Source organism: Chenopodium quinoa, unplaced genomic scaffold (genome assembly GCF_001683475.1).
Source record: "Chenopodium quinoa cultivar QQ74 unplaced genomic scaffold, ASM168347v1, whole genome shotgun sequence".
In the NCBI taxonomy this organism is placed as follows: domain Eukaryota; kingdom Viridiplantae; phylum Streptophyta; class Magnoliopsida; order Caryophyllales; family Amaranthaceae; genus Chenopodium; species Chenopodium quinoa.
Genome location: NW_018745063.1, coordinates 2,235,496 through 2,251,882, shown reverse-complemented (window position 1 = coordinate 2,251,882; position 16,387 = coordinate 2,235,496). Strand labels below are relative to the sequence as shown.

General features: G+C 35.2%; 1 protein-coding gene across 1 annotated transcript in view; it reads right to left on the bottom strand.

Moving 5' to 3' along the window:
• LOC110709260 (urease accessory protein D-like) overlaps positions 1-15,731 on the bottom strand; it is a 28,758-nt gene extending 13,027 nt beyond the window's left edge. Inside the window, exons 1-7 of the mRNA XM_021887474.1 lie at positions 15,350-15,731; positions 15,189-15,254; positions 15,023-15,097; positions 14,220-14,264; positions 11,751-11,984; positions 10,529-10,611; positions 1,106-1,274 (exon numbers count right to left, since the gene is read on the bottom strand). Of these exons, the coding sequence (XP_021743166.1) occupies positions 1,106-1,274; positions 10,529-10,611; positions 11,751-11,984; positions 14,220-14,264; positions 15,023-15,097; positions 15,189-15,254; positions 15,350-15,448 (771 nt within the window). The 5' untranslated portion in view covers positions 15,449-15,731. The remainder of the gene's footprint in view (positions 1-1,105; positions 1,275-10,528; positions 10,612-11,750; positions 11,985-14,219; positions 14,265-15,022; positions 15,098-15,188; positions 15,255-15,349) is intronic.
• Positions 15,732-16,387: the final 656 nt, after the last annotated feature.

Genomic DNA, 16,387 nt, shown 5'->3' with positions numbered 1-16,387 from the left:
AAAGACAAACCCGAGTTAGTAATCTACTTCCCACCGTTAAGACTTGGTTAGCCTATCTTGTTAGTCGAGTTTGGTTTAGGAATGCTTATAGTTGTGACTTCGAAAGAAGGCATTGTTGAGTGCCCTTTCTATCACCCAATTTGTGTTCATGTTTGACTATTGTTTTGGTCTATTAGTTTGGTTGGTGTCGATTCCCATTTCCCCCTAGTGTTTGTCTCCATAGTAGTTATTTAATCAAAACCCCTAATTTGTGAACGAACTAGATTGCAACCGTTTCATACTCTTGGTGTTCTTCACCCATTCCCTGTGGATACGATCATTTACTTACCCTATACTTGTATTAGGTTGGTTTAGGCAGAAATATTGTTAGCTTTTAGGGTGATTGTCCAATGATCGATTATTCCTCTACCAAATATCAATCAACAATTCCCACAAATTAAAATTTTGCTATGAAAAGAAATCCGTTGGAAATCAGGTTATCCCAAACTACATTTTGGAAAAAGTGGCTCACTTGAAAGAAAGGGTGAGTACTCTTGTTTGAACATCATCATACTGTTCATTGTTGAAGGACATTGTGTGCTTACAAGTTACTATATCTATGAAAACCAAGGAAATATAGCCTGTGCAAGGCAAAGGCAGTACACAATGCGATTAACCAAAAGTAGCACAACACTAAGCTGCTAAAAAATAAACAATTCCCATCAGTATAAAAAATATCAGTACAAAGGACTTACATCATTAATGGAAAAAAAATATTCTGGCAGTTTTGGCACGGCCATGACGATCCTAAACTATGCATTAGAAAAATTGGTGCACTTGAATGTGGAGGGAGTGTACTATTGTTGTATTTTATCCTTGCTATAGTGTTCCTAGCTATGGGAGTATTGTGTGCTTATAAATTACAATATCTATAAGAAGCAGTTGAATGACAAACTTTGCAATGGTAAGGGATGCTTTGCTTTATCGTAAGTAGCACAGCAATAACAAAAACAAGGTTCCCATCTCTAAGCATTCAGTACATGATTAAGTTCATTAAAAATTTAGGGAGCATAACTAACATTCAATATCAACTAACTTTGAAATGAATAAGACAAGAAAACCATACCTCAGGGCCAAAGGTACTACACGATGCAATAAAGCTTGGTTTTGTGAAGCAAACCTCAGAACTTGTTCTCATGCTAAGCCTTGGAATGTTAGTTTTGACTTGAAAATATCCAGACATCATATTTTCTACATTTTTTTGAACCTGCTTCTGTAATGGCTTCATCTTTGGTCTACAACCAGTAAATCACTCGATCAAGCATGGTAAGTTCCATAAAACAAAAGAAAGGCCTATGTAAATAAGTACCGTCAAATTAAACAAGGATGTTGACATGGTTCCTACATCATAGAATCCCATATACGACATCACTTTACTGCATAATACAATTAACACAATTGTTCCTTCCCAACATAGTTTATCTAATTTACTTCTTCATCCTTTCATATTAAGTTAGTCTATTTTTAAAATTCGCAATGTGCCATAGATTTACTAGCTTTTAATGTACTCCGTATATATTTTTCATATTACCTCTCTTTTACTACTGCTAAAAATTAAGATCCCGCATAGGTATATAAAAAGGCAATCCTAGGTGAATAGAGTACTGAAAAATATATAATAAGGACCCATCGACCCAAGCCAAATTTTAGTCCAAATTTTAGATATGGGCCTAATAGGCACTTTTGGTAGAATTACCTAATACACAGTACACTCCATATGCAGTATGAATACACAATATGCTAGTAATAATCCATAGTATGTTTACTAGTTATTTAGATAATAATGTTATATTTCCAACGTTTATATTTGTATATAATAAAGGAAAATTTGCCAAGAATTACACAACCTTTCAGCAGTCTTTCAAAAATGAAACGACCTTTAGATTATTTCAAAATAACACAACCTTTGACACATATCTTCCGTAATACAACGTGACTTGTTGGTTACCTATGACACGTGTAAAAGTGTCAGTGGTCAATTTCATTATTTTTAAAAAAATTTCGTTTAAAGAAAAAAAACCTTAACTTATAAAAAGGAAAAAAAAAAAAAACCCTTACACAACCTTTGCCAACCACCCTCCTCCTCGCTAGTGTCATCCCACCCGACCCCTTTCTCGGTGCCTTCCCTTCCCTTCCCTTTTCCATCCCTGTTCGCGATTTTGACCCCACGTCCTACCCAGTTTTATCTTCTTTCCCTACCACGTTTTAGATGCTAGCACCCCTTTTCCTTCACACTAGCTCTCTCTTTTCCCACAGGTTAGGGTTTGGTTAGGTTTCAAGGGTGGATCGGCGCATAGTTTCCCAGTGATAGGAAAGGATGGTGGTGATTTTGCGGCGGACTTAAAGGAGATTGGTTGGGATTTGTGGGTTTGTTTCAAGTATAGAAGTGGTTTCTAGGGAGTTCGTGGTGGATGTATGTGGAGGTAGAGGAGGTTCACGGAAAGAGGGTGGTGTTTGTGTTTTTTTCCTTTACTTTTTTTTTTAAAAAATTTTTTAAAATTTATTATTTTTTTTTATTTTTTTTTTAAAATTAAGATCATTAATATTAATAAAATGTTAAATTTTTTAAAAAATAAATCTTAAGAAATTACAACAAAACACTTGTCAAAAGTAATCGGTAAAACAAGTTACCGATTTTTCGTTCTATTTTTAGAAGATATGTGTCAAAGGTCGTGTTCTTTTGAAATAATCCAGACGTCGTTTTACTTTTGGAAGACAGTTGAAAGGTCGTGTTATTCTTGGCAAATTTTAAAAGAGGTTTTAAAACTTTTTAAAGTGAGCATAATCTACCTTATCTCCGATAATATGTGGGTTAGCCCGAGTTAAGTTGTGCCTAAGAAAGGAGGCATGACCATCATCAAGAATGATAAGGGTGAGACCATTTCTACAAGTTCAGTCACCAGAGAATGTATATTGATTACCGAAAATTCAGTAAATTCACATAGAAAAATCACTTTCACTCCTCCTTTTTAGATCAAATTTAGAAAAGATTGGCATCACATAGTTCCACTATTGTTTCTTGGATGGTTATTCGGGATTCTTCTAAATCCCAATCCAACCCGATGATTAAGAAAATACTACCATTACATGCCTATATGGCACCTTTGCTAATTAAAGGATGCCATTTGGACTTTGTAATGCACCTTCTATTTTTCAAAAGTGTATGATGTCCATTTTTTTTCCAAATAATCAACAAACAAATCTAAGACTCAAACCGTAGGAAGGACAACTACATCACACATGGAAAAGAATAAGACTGAAATAGAGGGAAATCAGTCGAACATCAGCTATTCACATAAATAGAGCGGGGAGACCATCCTAGCCACAAACATGCTCAATTCTAACCAAATTAGTAAATAGGTTTCCGAAACTTTTCACAAAGCACAAATGTATCATAGGAGCATAGTTGTGTAGAACGCTTAAAATCAACTCCAAAGCAACTGACTACTATATACAAAGCAAAAAGTAATCCCTCCCCCAAGCTAAACTTCACATTGTCCTCAATGTGCACATATCAAATAAGAACAAGCAAGGGAAAGAGAAAACTAGGCCCTACTGGTAGAGGAAGGATCATACCTAGGGGCAGAGCTAGGACCACCCTCAAAGTAACGACATCATGTCACCCATTTTGTGAAATGCTGGATGCAAAATGTTAAATTGATTTTTCATTTCATCGAAGGAGGTGGCCATGCCATCTTGGGATTTCACTAGGTTGTTATACCCCGTCCTTATCACCTCTAAATCTCTCCTTGGGCCCTTGAAATTAGAACTCAAAGTACTGAAACCAGTCCTCAAATCCACTATATGCTCTTCCGGTGGTGGTTGTTGATCACCTCGAGCACCTTGATTTGCGGAGGCATCTTATTCCATATGCAGTGGGTCACCTCCCACCGGTAATGGATCACCTTTGGGGCGTGGGGGAGGCCAAACAAAATCCGGAGGGATGATCCAAGTCCTAGAACTTGCAATTTTCGACAATCCTTCACTGGGTAGGTACGCATACGGTGTAGGGCTTGCAAGACTTAGCCGACTAACTAGTCACTCGTAGCCTTGGCCACCACGCTGCGTACGTAACCAATTAATTGTATTCATGCACTTTAAAGATATTGTGGTGGGTCCAACCGTTCAACAACCTTTTATCTTTTGGAATCTGCAGGGTTAGCATTTTCTCCCAACCCCTCACATCAAGTAAATAATCTATGAAACAAGCACCGGGGTTAAAGGTCCTTTCAAGAACATCTTCATCTCCTTGGACGTCCTGCACGAAATTAACCACCATGTGTCATAGAAATTACAATTCTTTTAATGAGCAACCCCCCCCCCCATTACCATGTCCTGAACTTCTTTGGTAGTTAGGGTTATACGTTGTCCAAAATAGTTGAACTTGATTGCCTTAGGGGTGTAGAAGTCCAACTTATGAGTGATTGAAAGAGTAGAAAGGACCTCACAGGTGATGTTAGAGTATGTATCGGCTTGCTCAGATAGGAAATCACCCCAACCTAAACGTGCAAATAACCCTTGAATTTCATTATTCAGTGACGACATCTAAATCAAAGAAACTAGTGGGGATGATGGGTCTGTTGTGAATACGTAGGAAGTTGTCCATGTATTTCTTGTCGTCACCGAAGTCTATTCCATGTATGTCAAATTGTGGTGCTTGGATTGGTGGTGGTGGTTGTGGTTGAAGTGGTTGTGGTGGTAGAGTGTGAAGATTGGAGGTTGATGTGTTTCATGGTTGTTTTCTTCTACAATTGGAAGACGAGGCCATGGTTTTAAGTCAAGTCAAATATGCCCAAAATCAATCCAAAGAAACAAACAATCAAGAGAGCACAATAAAAATTCAAGTTGTGAAATAAAGTTAAGTAGTACACCATGTCCAACAAGAATCATCAATCACAATAACAATAGTCATGCTTTATCATGCAAATTCAATATTACTAAGCATGTAGCTACTTAAAAACTCTCAATCACCCATAATCAACAACAATAATCACTACATTGAGCAAATCCAACCAGATTTCATGAGACTATTCCCTTCTTCCGATGGTTATCAATATATCTTAGTGGTCGTTGATTATGTTTCGATGTGGGTTGAAGCTATTGCTACTTCAACCAATGATGCTTGTGTGGTAAATAAATTTTTAAGGAAATAATTTTCCCTCGATTTGGTTAACACGTGTTAATTAGTGACAGAGTGCATCATTTCGAAGCAATGCTTAAAAAGTATGGAGTATCACATAGGCTTGGCATTGGTAATCACCCACAAACTAGTGGCCAAGTTGAGGTGTCGAATCGAGAAATCAAGTCTATCCTATAGAAGACGGTTGCAAGAACAAGGAAGGAATGGTCTATGAAAATTGATGATGCACTATGCGCCAACCGAACGACATTCAAAACGTCAATTGGTACAAACCCATATAGAATTGTGTATGGAAAGGCATGCCGATTACCCGTTGAGCTAGAGCACCGTGCATTTTAGGCTATAAAAAGTTTGAATTTCAATGCCAAAGCAGTGAGAGAAGAGATTGTTACAATCAAACGAGCTAGATAAGGTCCGCCTTGAAGCTTACGAGAGTTTGAAATTGTACAAAGAAAAAACAAAAAGATGGCATGACAAGGTCCTTGGGAAACAGAGTATAAGGAAGGTGGTCTAAGTCCTTCTATTCAACTCTTGAAATTGTTTTCAGGTAAGCTTCGTTCTAGGTGGTCGGGTCCATTCAACATCCAAAAATTTTACCCATGAAATCTGGTTGAATTTGCTCAATTGTAGTGATTATCGTTGTTGATTGTGGGTGATTGAGAGTTTTCAAGTAACTACACGCTTCGTAATATTGATTTTTCATGACTTATGGAGCATGAATATTGTTATTGTGATTGATGATTCTTGTTTAATATGGTGTACTACTTGACTTTATTTCACAACTTTAATTAATTTAAAAAAGCTAAGCATTGTGGTAGTTCTAGAATACCTTGATTGTTTTCTAATGTGGAAATTTTTTTGTTGTGTTCTCTTGATTGTTTGTTTCTTTGGGTGGGCATATTTGACTTGACTTAAAACCATGGCCCCGACTTCCAATCGTAGAAGAAACCAACCATGAAACATATCAACCTCCAATCTTCGCACTCCACCACCACAACCACAACAACCACTACCACCACCACCACCAATCCAAGCACCACAAATTGACATATATGGCATAGACTTCGGTGACAACAAGAAATACATGGAGAACTTCCTACGTATTCACAAAAGACCCATCATCCCCACTAGATTCTTTGATTTAGATGTCGTCACTACTTTGGGTGTGAATAATGAAATTCAGGGGTTATTTGCACGTTTAGGTTAGGGTGTTTCCTATCTAAGCAAGCCAATACATACTCTAACATCTAAAACGCACATAAACGGATACGGGTACAAAAATGGGGACGGGGACGGAAAACGGCAAAATGAAAATTCCAAAAAATGGGTACGACAAGGATACGATGTCTGTGAAATAATCCACACAATTTAAAAAATAAAAATAAATGAAACCTAAATTCTACTGAACATGAGTCATAGTCATAGATGTGGAATAAGTAAGACTAAAAAAGAAAAAAGAAAAAAAGGGAGTGAAAAAAACTAACATAATTACAACTAATTTATCTTTTTTTAAAAAATACAATTACAGCTACTTTACCTATTGTCCTATTCCACGTGATAATTCTTTACTATTTCCAATTCCATATTTTACTTCTACTAGTGCAGTAAGCTACAGTACTTTATATAATTATTTTTATACCAATTGAAATGTTATAGAGTCGAAAGTTAAATAATTTTTTTAGAAAAAAACCTTCTTCTCCTCTCTCGAAAGGTTTAGTAATGGCTGCCTGGGATCTTCACTAGCGTCGCTGTAGGTGCTAAAAAGTGTAGGTGGCATCTTTAAATATTAGAGTTTTCGAGAAATCAAAATCGGGTAAGTAAAATTAGGGGTTTTCTAAAAAAAAAGTGGGTTGGGCTTCTATTAGGGACGTCGAAAAGGAGGTAATCCGTCCCCGAAACATCTCTAAAGTTGCTCCCTGCCGTCCCCAAATTTTCTTCCCATACCACTTTTCAAGGGTACGCCTTGGGGACATATCCAGGCCGTACATGTACCGTACCCATCCCCGATACGTCCCTAGTACGGGAAACGTCAAGAGGTTGGCGTACCCGTGCATCCTTGTCTAACATCACCTATGAGGTTCTTTCTACTCTTTCGATCACTCGTAAGTCGGACTTCTACACCCCTAAGGCAATCAAGTTCAACTATTTTGGGCAACGTATAACCCTAACTACCAAAGAAGTAAACAAACTCCTAGGTTTTCCTATTGATAGGAAGTTAGGTCAACCTCACCAAACTAGGATAGAGGAGTAGAGGGCTATGATGACAGTGCCTTTTGGAGAGATCTTACCGGCCTAATGCAATACGACCCGAGTAGATCTAAGGTCTCTTGCGTAATCTATCCTGTTATTCGCATTATTTAGAGACTTCTTTCTTGGACTATCTTCGCTAGGAATAGTAATGGGGAGTTTGCTCATCAAAAAAATTGTAATTTCAATGGCACATGATTGTTAAATCTATTTGGGACGTCCAATAAGATGAGGATGTTCTCCAAAGGACCTTTAACCCTGGTTCTTGTTTCATGGATTGTTTACTTTTGTGGCTGAGGGGTTAGGTGAAGTTGCTATTGGGGGGATGATTACTTTACTTATTATTGGCTTTGGTGCTAACCTTGCAGATTCTAAAATATAAAAGGTTACTGGACCCACCACACTATCTTTAAAGTGCACGAATACAATGAATTGGTGAATCTGTGACCCTAGGATTTTTATTATTGGTTATTCTCTCAGATTAATTCATACAAAACTCTTATTTGTTTCTTGGTAATTTAGACTATATTAATTAATTAGGAATCGAAAGACTTTTTCCCTGCGGATACGACCCTACTTCCCTATCTATTATTAGTAAGTGGTTTTAGGAATTACTTTTGATTAGGTGATACGACTTTATCGTGTTAGTTAGCATGTTGTTTTCCACCATGAATTGTGAGTAGTCTTTTAGCTAGGAATTGGGTGAATGGGTTTATTAATCTTGGATATTTTCAAGTTCCATATGGGTTGATGTTGTTTGCTCTTGAGTTGATTAATTGCATGTGTACTTTGGTGGCAAACTTTATGCTCATTTGTTCACTCTTATACTCGGATTGAAAGATGAAGTTTGGTAGTAGGTCTTCTTTATGTGCAATTAGACTACATCTCTTTTATGATTATGAATGTCTTGCTTCATTGATTAGGGTGCTTTAGTGTGATAATTAGGTAAGAAATCTCAATTATTTGTGCTTCATGTTATCTCGTAAAGACAAAGACAAACAAGAGCTAGAAATCCACTTCCTAAGATTGTAACTTATCATGTTAGTTGTTTGGTTTAAGAAACGCTTAGTGTTGTGGCTAGTAATGAAGACAACATTGAGTTCCCGTTCCATCACCCAAGCATATTCATGTTTTATTCTATTTATCGATTCATTGGTTTGGTTGGTGTTGAATTTCGTCTCCCCCTAGAGTTTGTCTCCCATAGTTTCTCCCTTAGCTTAATAAGGACATAAAGTAGTTAAGTAATCAAAAACTAATCATATGACCAAGTTAGCTTATAGTTGTTCGCATGTTTGATGCTTTATTAGCTATCCTCTACTTGCCTTAGACTTGTTTTAGGTTATAAGTATTGTTTGGCTAAAATGTTTCATTTGAGTACGTGAAACATTCCTTTGTAGTGACCACAATGACCAACCTGTCTAAAACTTCAAACATGCAACTTAACCAACCCACGAGCCATGTAACTGGTGTGTGTCGTACCAAACTATTTGGTGGGTTAGTCCCAGCAACGTTCGCATTAGTTGACCCATGGGTAAACATCTTCCCGCTGGTCGTAGCCAATGTTCACCTTAGCCATCTCATATGTGTTATAGTTCACACAGGGTTTCTATGTCCAAGACTACGCCTATGGCTCATAGTCATATAGCCACCTTTGGTTAGCCGCTGACCCATGGGTAAACATCTTCCCGCTAAGAGTTTTATTTTAATGTGGCTAAGAATTTCTAGCAAACACCTTTGTTACCTTAAATGGGCTCAAGCAAACTTGTGGTGCAATCCCATGATAGCATGGCCAAAACTTTCGATAAGATGAAGAGCCAATATACTTTTGATGCAGTCGGAATATTATGGTCTTAGTAACATGATGCGACATTATTTTAAGGGCGGTCCTAACTCCGCCAATTGGGCCCAGTGCTTACTTCCCTTTTGAATGCTTTTATCGTTATATGTACACATTGAGGACAATAATGGGAAATTTAGCTTGGTTGAAGGAATATTTTTCTTTGTATATATTAGTTGTGTTAGTTTTTCTTTATTTTGAGTGTTTAACATCTTTAGTGTCTTTAATACGACTAATGCCCTAACAATGGTGTTAATGCATGTGCGACTTTTGAAATTGGAAAACTTGTTTTTGAAAACCCATTTACTGATCAATTTGGAATTAAGCTTGTTAGGTGGCCAAAATGGTCTCCTTACTCGACTAATGTAAATAGCTTGAGAACCTTTGTGAGATTTTTGAGCCATATTTGACTAACATGTCTTATTCAGTCTCTATCTTTTCATCTGTGTTAGTTTTATTCATGTGAAACGATTTTTTGATTTGCCTTGCAACTATTTGAGGCTTATGATGCAATATGTACGAATGATTGAAGTTTTACAAACTATAAAAAAGGCAGATTTTTAAGTACTATAAAAAGCAATTTTTCTGTAGTATTTTCATTTCTTTTTCCCATTTGGTAAACTTTTTACAGTACCTTCTATGTATAGAGTAATGATCTCATTATGTGTATAATTAGTAAGATTAGATGATTGAATGAGAAATGAAATTAAAAAATAATACTTGGAAGTGATTCTTGTTTAAAATTTACGGTTAACAGAATTCAGGGTTTTAGGAGGTCATAGTGTTTGTAGCATTTAGTAAGGTCAATATTCTTGGTTAGCAATCTGTCTAAGGTGTGAACCCTTTAATTCAAATGTAAGCTGTTTTATGTTGAGCAATCTGTCCATGAAAGCTTTAAATTTCTCAGCTTAAATTTAGGTGAGGCATCCTTACTAGTTTTCCATACTAAGACTTGTCTATAACATTTTTTTTAACGGAATCATTTTTTTTTCTTTTGGTCTTCAGTGTCCAAAACATTGCAGTTTGATGCTCTTGGCACCAAATGTGTTGTACTTCTTATTTTCCTGGAACCGTTGTATTATAAACAAAACTATCTTAGTAGAAATCTAAAGGCCGAAATCTAAATATGAGCATGCCGTAGAATTACAATGGGAACAGCAAACAGTTTCACTCAACCTCATACAGTTTATTAAAACAGTGTAAAGAGCATGATTATAGCATGATAAAACGAAGCTCAAAGATCCAGCATAAAGAAATGATCATACCCCAATACTACGATCATTGCTGTAACTTGATAATCCTGCATGCACTCTGAAATACTGCTAGTGGCTCCTTTCTCCAACAGTATCTGCAGCAGCAAGATCCAGTCATTCTTGAACAGGGTAGATCATGGGAGCTAAACATCTAGAGCTTCAGCAAGATATGATTTGCATGTGTGACACCTTCTCAAACTACATGTCCCCGTCATTTTTTTTTTAAATAGCCCCATAAAGTCATATAAAAATAGGGGACATTGTTCATACTACATTCTCCATAATGTCATATTTTTTTAATAGCCTCATAAAGTCATATAAGAATAGGGTACATTGTTCATACTACATTCTCCATAAAGTCATATTTTTTTAATAGCCCCATAAAGTCATGTATAAATAGGGTATATTGTTCAAACAATGAGAATATGCGCAGACTATGGTATATAGTATGAATTGGTGCTTTGACCAAACAAGAGATCAAAGTAGGTTTAATTGTATTACAAAATTTATATGTATAAAAATAAATAAATAAATAAATAAGCCTCTTGGATAATTTATGGTCAAGAAGTCAGACTGTGACTCGTGCTCAATAACCAAGCAAATGGTCTGCAGCAGGATTTTGCTCTATTGGTTAGTAAGACTAAAGAAGAAAAGGTATAATCTGTGCCATGGCATCACCTCATAAGTAACAGAAATGTATAAGAAAACTACAAGGCATCATATCAAGCAAGCCTGTCTTCCACCCCCTAAAAATTTTGGTAAAGAATACCAAGAAAATTAGACGCTTTATTAGTCCATACTTATAACTGGATACTGCAAAAGACTAACAAATGCATACAGACAATATTCAAAGGTATCAACAGCCAATCCTGGTACTTTTTAGAAATAGATGAGTTTGTGCAACTAAATGCCGGGAAGAAATCAGAACTTCTGTAATTATATAACATTTCCATCCTCAGATAGAAAGCTAGCTGGCAGATGATATACAGGTCAATATGCACTGGCAATATATTGCATTATATTATGAGAAGAGATTCATGACATATCAATTTTATGTAAAACACAAAGACTATGTACACAAAGGGCTTCTGCCTTTGGTGGACATGAGAACATATGTAGACAAACCAACCCAGAAAAAGCAGGGACACCAGACATAATGATATATAAGGAATTCAAGCAAGGGAGTATCACTAAGTCAAGATATAGAAGTTGCTCATTAAAAGAAAGAGCAAACCGTATCAAGAAACAAAGGTTGGCCATCTTCACAGAAAATATTGTTGGTACTCTTGCATGATTCAAAATTCCATCTTTCTCCGCTTTCATAGCGTCCACTTGTAAACCAATCAACAACCAATAAGTTTGAGTCTGACAGCACCCTGAATACTTGCTTTTGAGTATACCTTGCGGTAGCAAAACATGTCACTGGATCTGGAATGATAGCAAGTAACGCTTCATGTCCAACCCGTGCCTACTGCATAAGAAATTTGGGTATTGTTACTAGCAATAATTGGTGTATACAAAACCCCCCGGGCAGATGACACAAGGACACTGCCATTATAAAACACTAAGCAACTACCTAACCACCGACTAAACCACCAGAGCTACAATGTAATAATGTTCAAATACGCTTAAGAGAATAATGACCAACAAAAAGTAATCTTCCACTGTCAAGATAACATAGTCCAGTGGACGGGAATTGGTCCTTGATTGAACTTGATCAGGACTAGCAGAGAGCATGACTTAGAGGAGGGGATCTAACTACCAATCAGAAAAATTGTTGAAGCAAGCTACAAAAAATTAAGTAGAACAATATACCATCCAAAACAGCACCATTGGATAAGCTTAAACCCACACTCTAGTGCACTGCCAAAAAACTAAAGCATCTAGTCAAAATAGCTTCATCTACATCATATTCTTTTTTTTTTTTTTCAATTAACATCTTAATGATCACTGATTGGGAAGCCCTTACAATTTCAAGTCATAAAATGCATACACGCTTGTCAGGCCAATTAACTAGAAAGAGAAACTCAACATGACTTAATTTAGGAAGTAAGCTTCCGAGGCACTTGAATAACCAAGAATCATCACAAGTAAAAACACAAAAGATTTATAATGACCTTGGAGCACATGAGGCTTCTTACAGAAACAATGAGATGGATAGGCTATCAAAAGCTATACAAATATGTGCATTCAAAAGATACATTAACAAACAAGTACTATGCTCTTTTACCACTGGGACTAGAGACATCACGACAATTCCTTATAACCTTGATAAGAAAATGGACAAGTATCTTAAAAATGATGAAGATCCACTTTCTCAAAATTTTAACTCGTGGAAGATAAGTTTGACGGAAGCTAGAATGATATACCCAAAATGAGTGAAAAAGTTTCATATGAAACACAAAATCTTCTTATAATAATTCTCTATGTTTGTTGTTTGGCTTCAACTTTCAAGTCTTGAGTTGCAATCATTAACTAAACTCAAAATGACTCATAACACATATAGTGCCTTAAGTCATCTAGTCATACATAAACAAAAGAAGCTTCATAATTTAGCACTAATAAACAAAGTGGCATACATCATTGCCAACACCCATCAATCTATACACGCAGGGGCGGAGCTACAAGGGGGCTGGCAGAGGCCCGGCCCCTGTAGCCCAAACTCGTTTCCCTTATTTTTATTAATTGGCCCTCGCTGTTTTTTAGTATATGTACTAACTATTTCACATAAGTCACGAAGAAACTCTTGTGGCTTAGTGGTTAGTGGGCTTTCATTTCTCTTCTTTGTTTTGAGGTTCGATCCTACTAAGTCACATTAGTAGATCGTTCATTCAATTTTATTTTTTTATCTTTCATTTTTTTTTTCCTTTCTTTTTATTTTTGCCTAAATTCTATACTAAACTTTGTTCAAAAAAAAAAATTATGTACTAAACTTCTTCAATTCTAATAAAAGTAGATTATCTTTTCAATCTTTCAATTGGGCATTTTTTTTATTTTATAAATTATCGTATTTATTGTATAAAAATTTAAACTACCGCCTTTCTAGTATAAAAATTCAAATTTTTACTTTTGTCTAATTGTTTAGTAATAATTTGTCTATAGATCACCTTTTTTTTTTATATATATATGATATGATTGGTATAATCATAAAAAAGAAACTCTTAATTTTAAAGTGAGCTGTACGGTTGATAGTCAACATGTTGATTTACAACAATTTTATACATAGAAAATAATATCGCCAATAATTTTAACATGTAATCTATTATTGGCATTTTTTTAATATGAAAAACCATAAATTGCAATTTAGGAAAAAAAAAAAAAAAAGGAAAATGCTGACGAACGCCCCGAGGGAGTTGGATAAGCTAGTTAAAAGCAGAAAGATTAAATTAGAACTAACATTAATTACACCGGTCGCCGCGTGATTTTGTCATGCTTTTCCAAATTAATACCACTTTAGGTAAGATTTTAAATGCTTAGCAAGATCCAAAAAAAATTGTTATGATAATGATCCACATATTTATATATTGATTCAACCATCGGCCCCCTAGCTTAAAAATCCTCCGCCCTGTATACACAGAAATCTTTGACAAAAAAGCCAAAAGATATCTGCTGAACCAATTGTCTTCCTTACATCAAAATAAATAGAACCTAAAGAGTATGCTAGGTATAACAGCCTTATTAATTATTCAAATGGGAATCATACCTCCAAAATTTGCTCTGAGCCCTTTGATGCAACAGATTTGTATACCTTCACACATAGAAATATAAATTTTAATGTCTGATTTCCATTGAAACATATTTACCATATAAAATCAGCCTGTAAACACATTTTCTATTCTTTGAATTAAACCATCAAGTCGGTACACTATTGTATGGCAGCGGCAATATTAATGATTTTATATGTAATTTTGCAACGAACATCACATGCTAATGTCAAAACATGTGTTTTTCTTTTTCCACACTTAATTGACTAATACCCAACAATTTTTTCCATACATATATACTACAGTTCGGAGTAAAACATAAAACGAGCATTACTAGGGTATTGCATTACATAGTTACCTACACCATATAAATTTATTATTACTAGGTTAGTTCCCGTGCCATACACGAAAATTTTCAATAATCATTTTTAAACTATCATTATAATTTATAATTAAACAAAATAAAATCTAAAAAAATAGTTGACAAATTTTGATGTAAAAAGTTATCAAACTTATGTTAAGAATGTTTTTTTTATAGCTATATAAATATTTTGTGTTAAAGATATGTCAAATCTTTTTTTATTTTAAGTAATTATATTGTATAAAATTAGAGAGCTACATTTGTATAAGATTTGTTTCTTAAAAAATAAAAAAATAAATAAAAAAAAAAAAACTAAGGAGCTGGTGTGTCTTTTAGTATATAGTTATTGATGATTGATGATTATCGCCTCCCAAACCGGCCGTTAACATCGAACAATAGACCACATTAAAATAACCATAAGTTCAAAATTAAAGAAAGTACCTTAGTTGAAGTCTGTGTAGTCAACACAGCAGTGCACCCATCTCCAATGGTAAAATTACATTTTATTGAATCACCCTAAATCCCAACAATTTCCACAAATTCAGGCCAAATATAAGTTAATTAAAGGCGAAATTAAGGAAAATTGAGAAGAAGAAAAAAAACATACAGAAACAATTCCACCTCCATAGCTAAGAGAGTAAATCCAGACGCAATCAGCATTTCTATTACCCACCTGAAAAAGGGTTTTTTACAAGATGATCAAAATCAAACAATAATGCTTGAAAAATCATAACCCAGAAAATTTGAAGTCGAGAATTTGTTGAATACCTTATTGGGTACAATGAATTTGAGGGGATACTTGGAGAAACAGCGGGATACGGTGGATTTGCCACCGACTTTTGCAACTTCAATCGACCCTGTTTCCATTGACTCTTGTTTAGGGTTGGCACTGATCAAAATTGAAATTTGAGCCTGTGTAACGTCCTAACGGCTATCACTCTATCACTTACTGAACTGGAGTACAAGGTTTATAGCGTTTTTTTTTTTTTTTTTAATTCAATTCTACTAAAGTGTCTGTAAATTTGAAATTTTTTTCAAAAAATTGACGGCTGTTAGAAGATAATGGGAATGCCAATTATTAATTTGGTGTTGCAATACTCATATGAGTCCACACCTTATGAATTTATATGGCTATATGTATGTAATTATTGTACTCCTAATTGAACACTCATGACTATATAACGACTGTCATGCAAGTGTAATTGGCATAAGAAAATTTATCGGAGTAACTATTAAATATATTATTTTCATTTATGATGTCAGGTAGTTAGTTGTAACTAACTTGTATATAAATAGCTTAGTCTTCATTTATTCTGATTTTTGTACAATACAATTCTAATACTTCAATATACAATTTTCTCTCGTTTTCCTCACATTCTCTCTACATTTCTATATGGTATCAGAGTCGTATCTCACTTGAGATTAGGGTTCTTGAATTTTTCGATTGATTTTGTTGATTGACTCTGTTTTTCGCTTGATTTTGTTTGTTCGATTGCGAAGATTTCTTGCGATTAAGAAATTTTCTTGCATATCTTGGACTTTCGGTGATTGTTTTTGATTGTTGATTGCGATTTTGTAATCAATTTGGTGTGATTTGATTCTCGTTTTTTTTCTCTCGGTTGATTTCGATTGCGATTTCTTGTTGTTCTAATGGCGGCAATGGATGTTAATGATGCCATGATCCTACTGCTTCGTTAGTTGCTGTTCAATTTTCTGGTCAGAACTTTATACGATGGAGTCGTAGTGTCAAACGTGCTTTAACTGCTAAGAACAAAGATGGTTTCATTACTGATAGTGTTTAGAAAC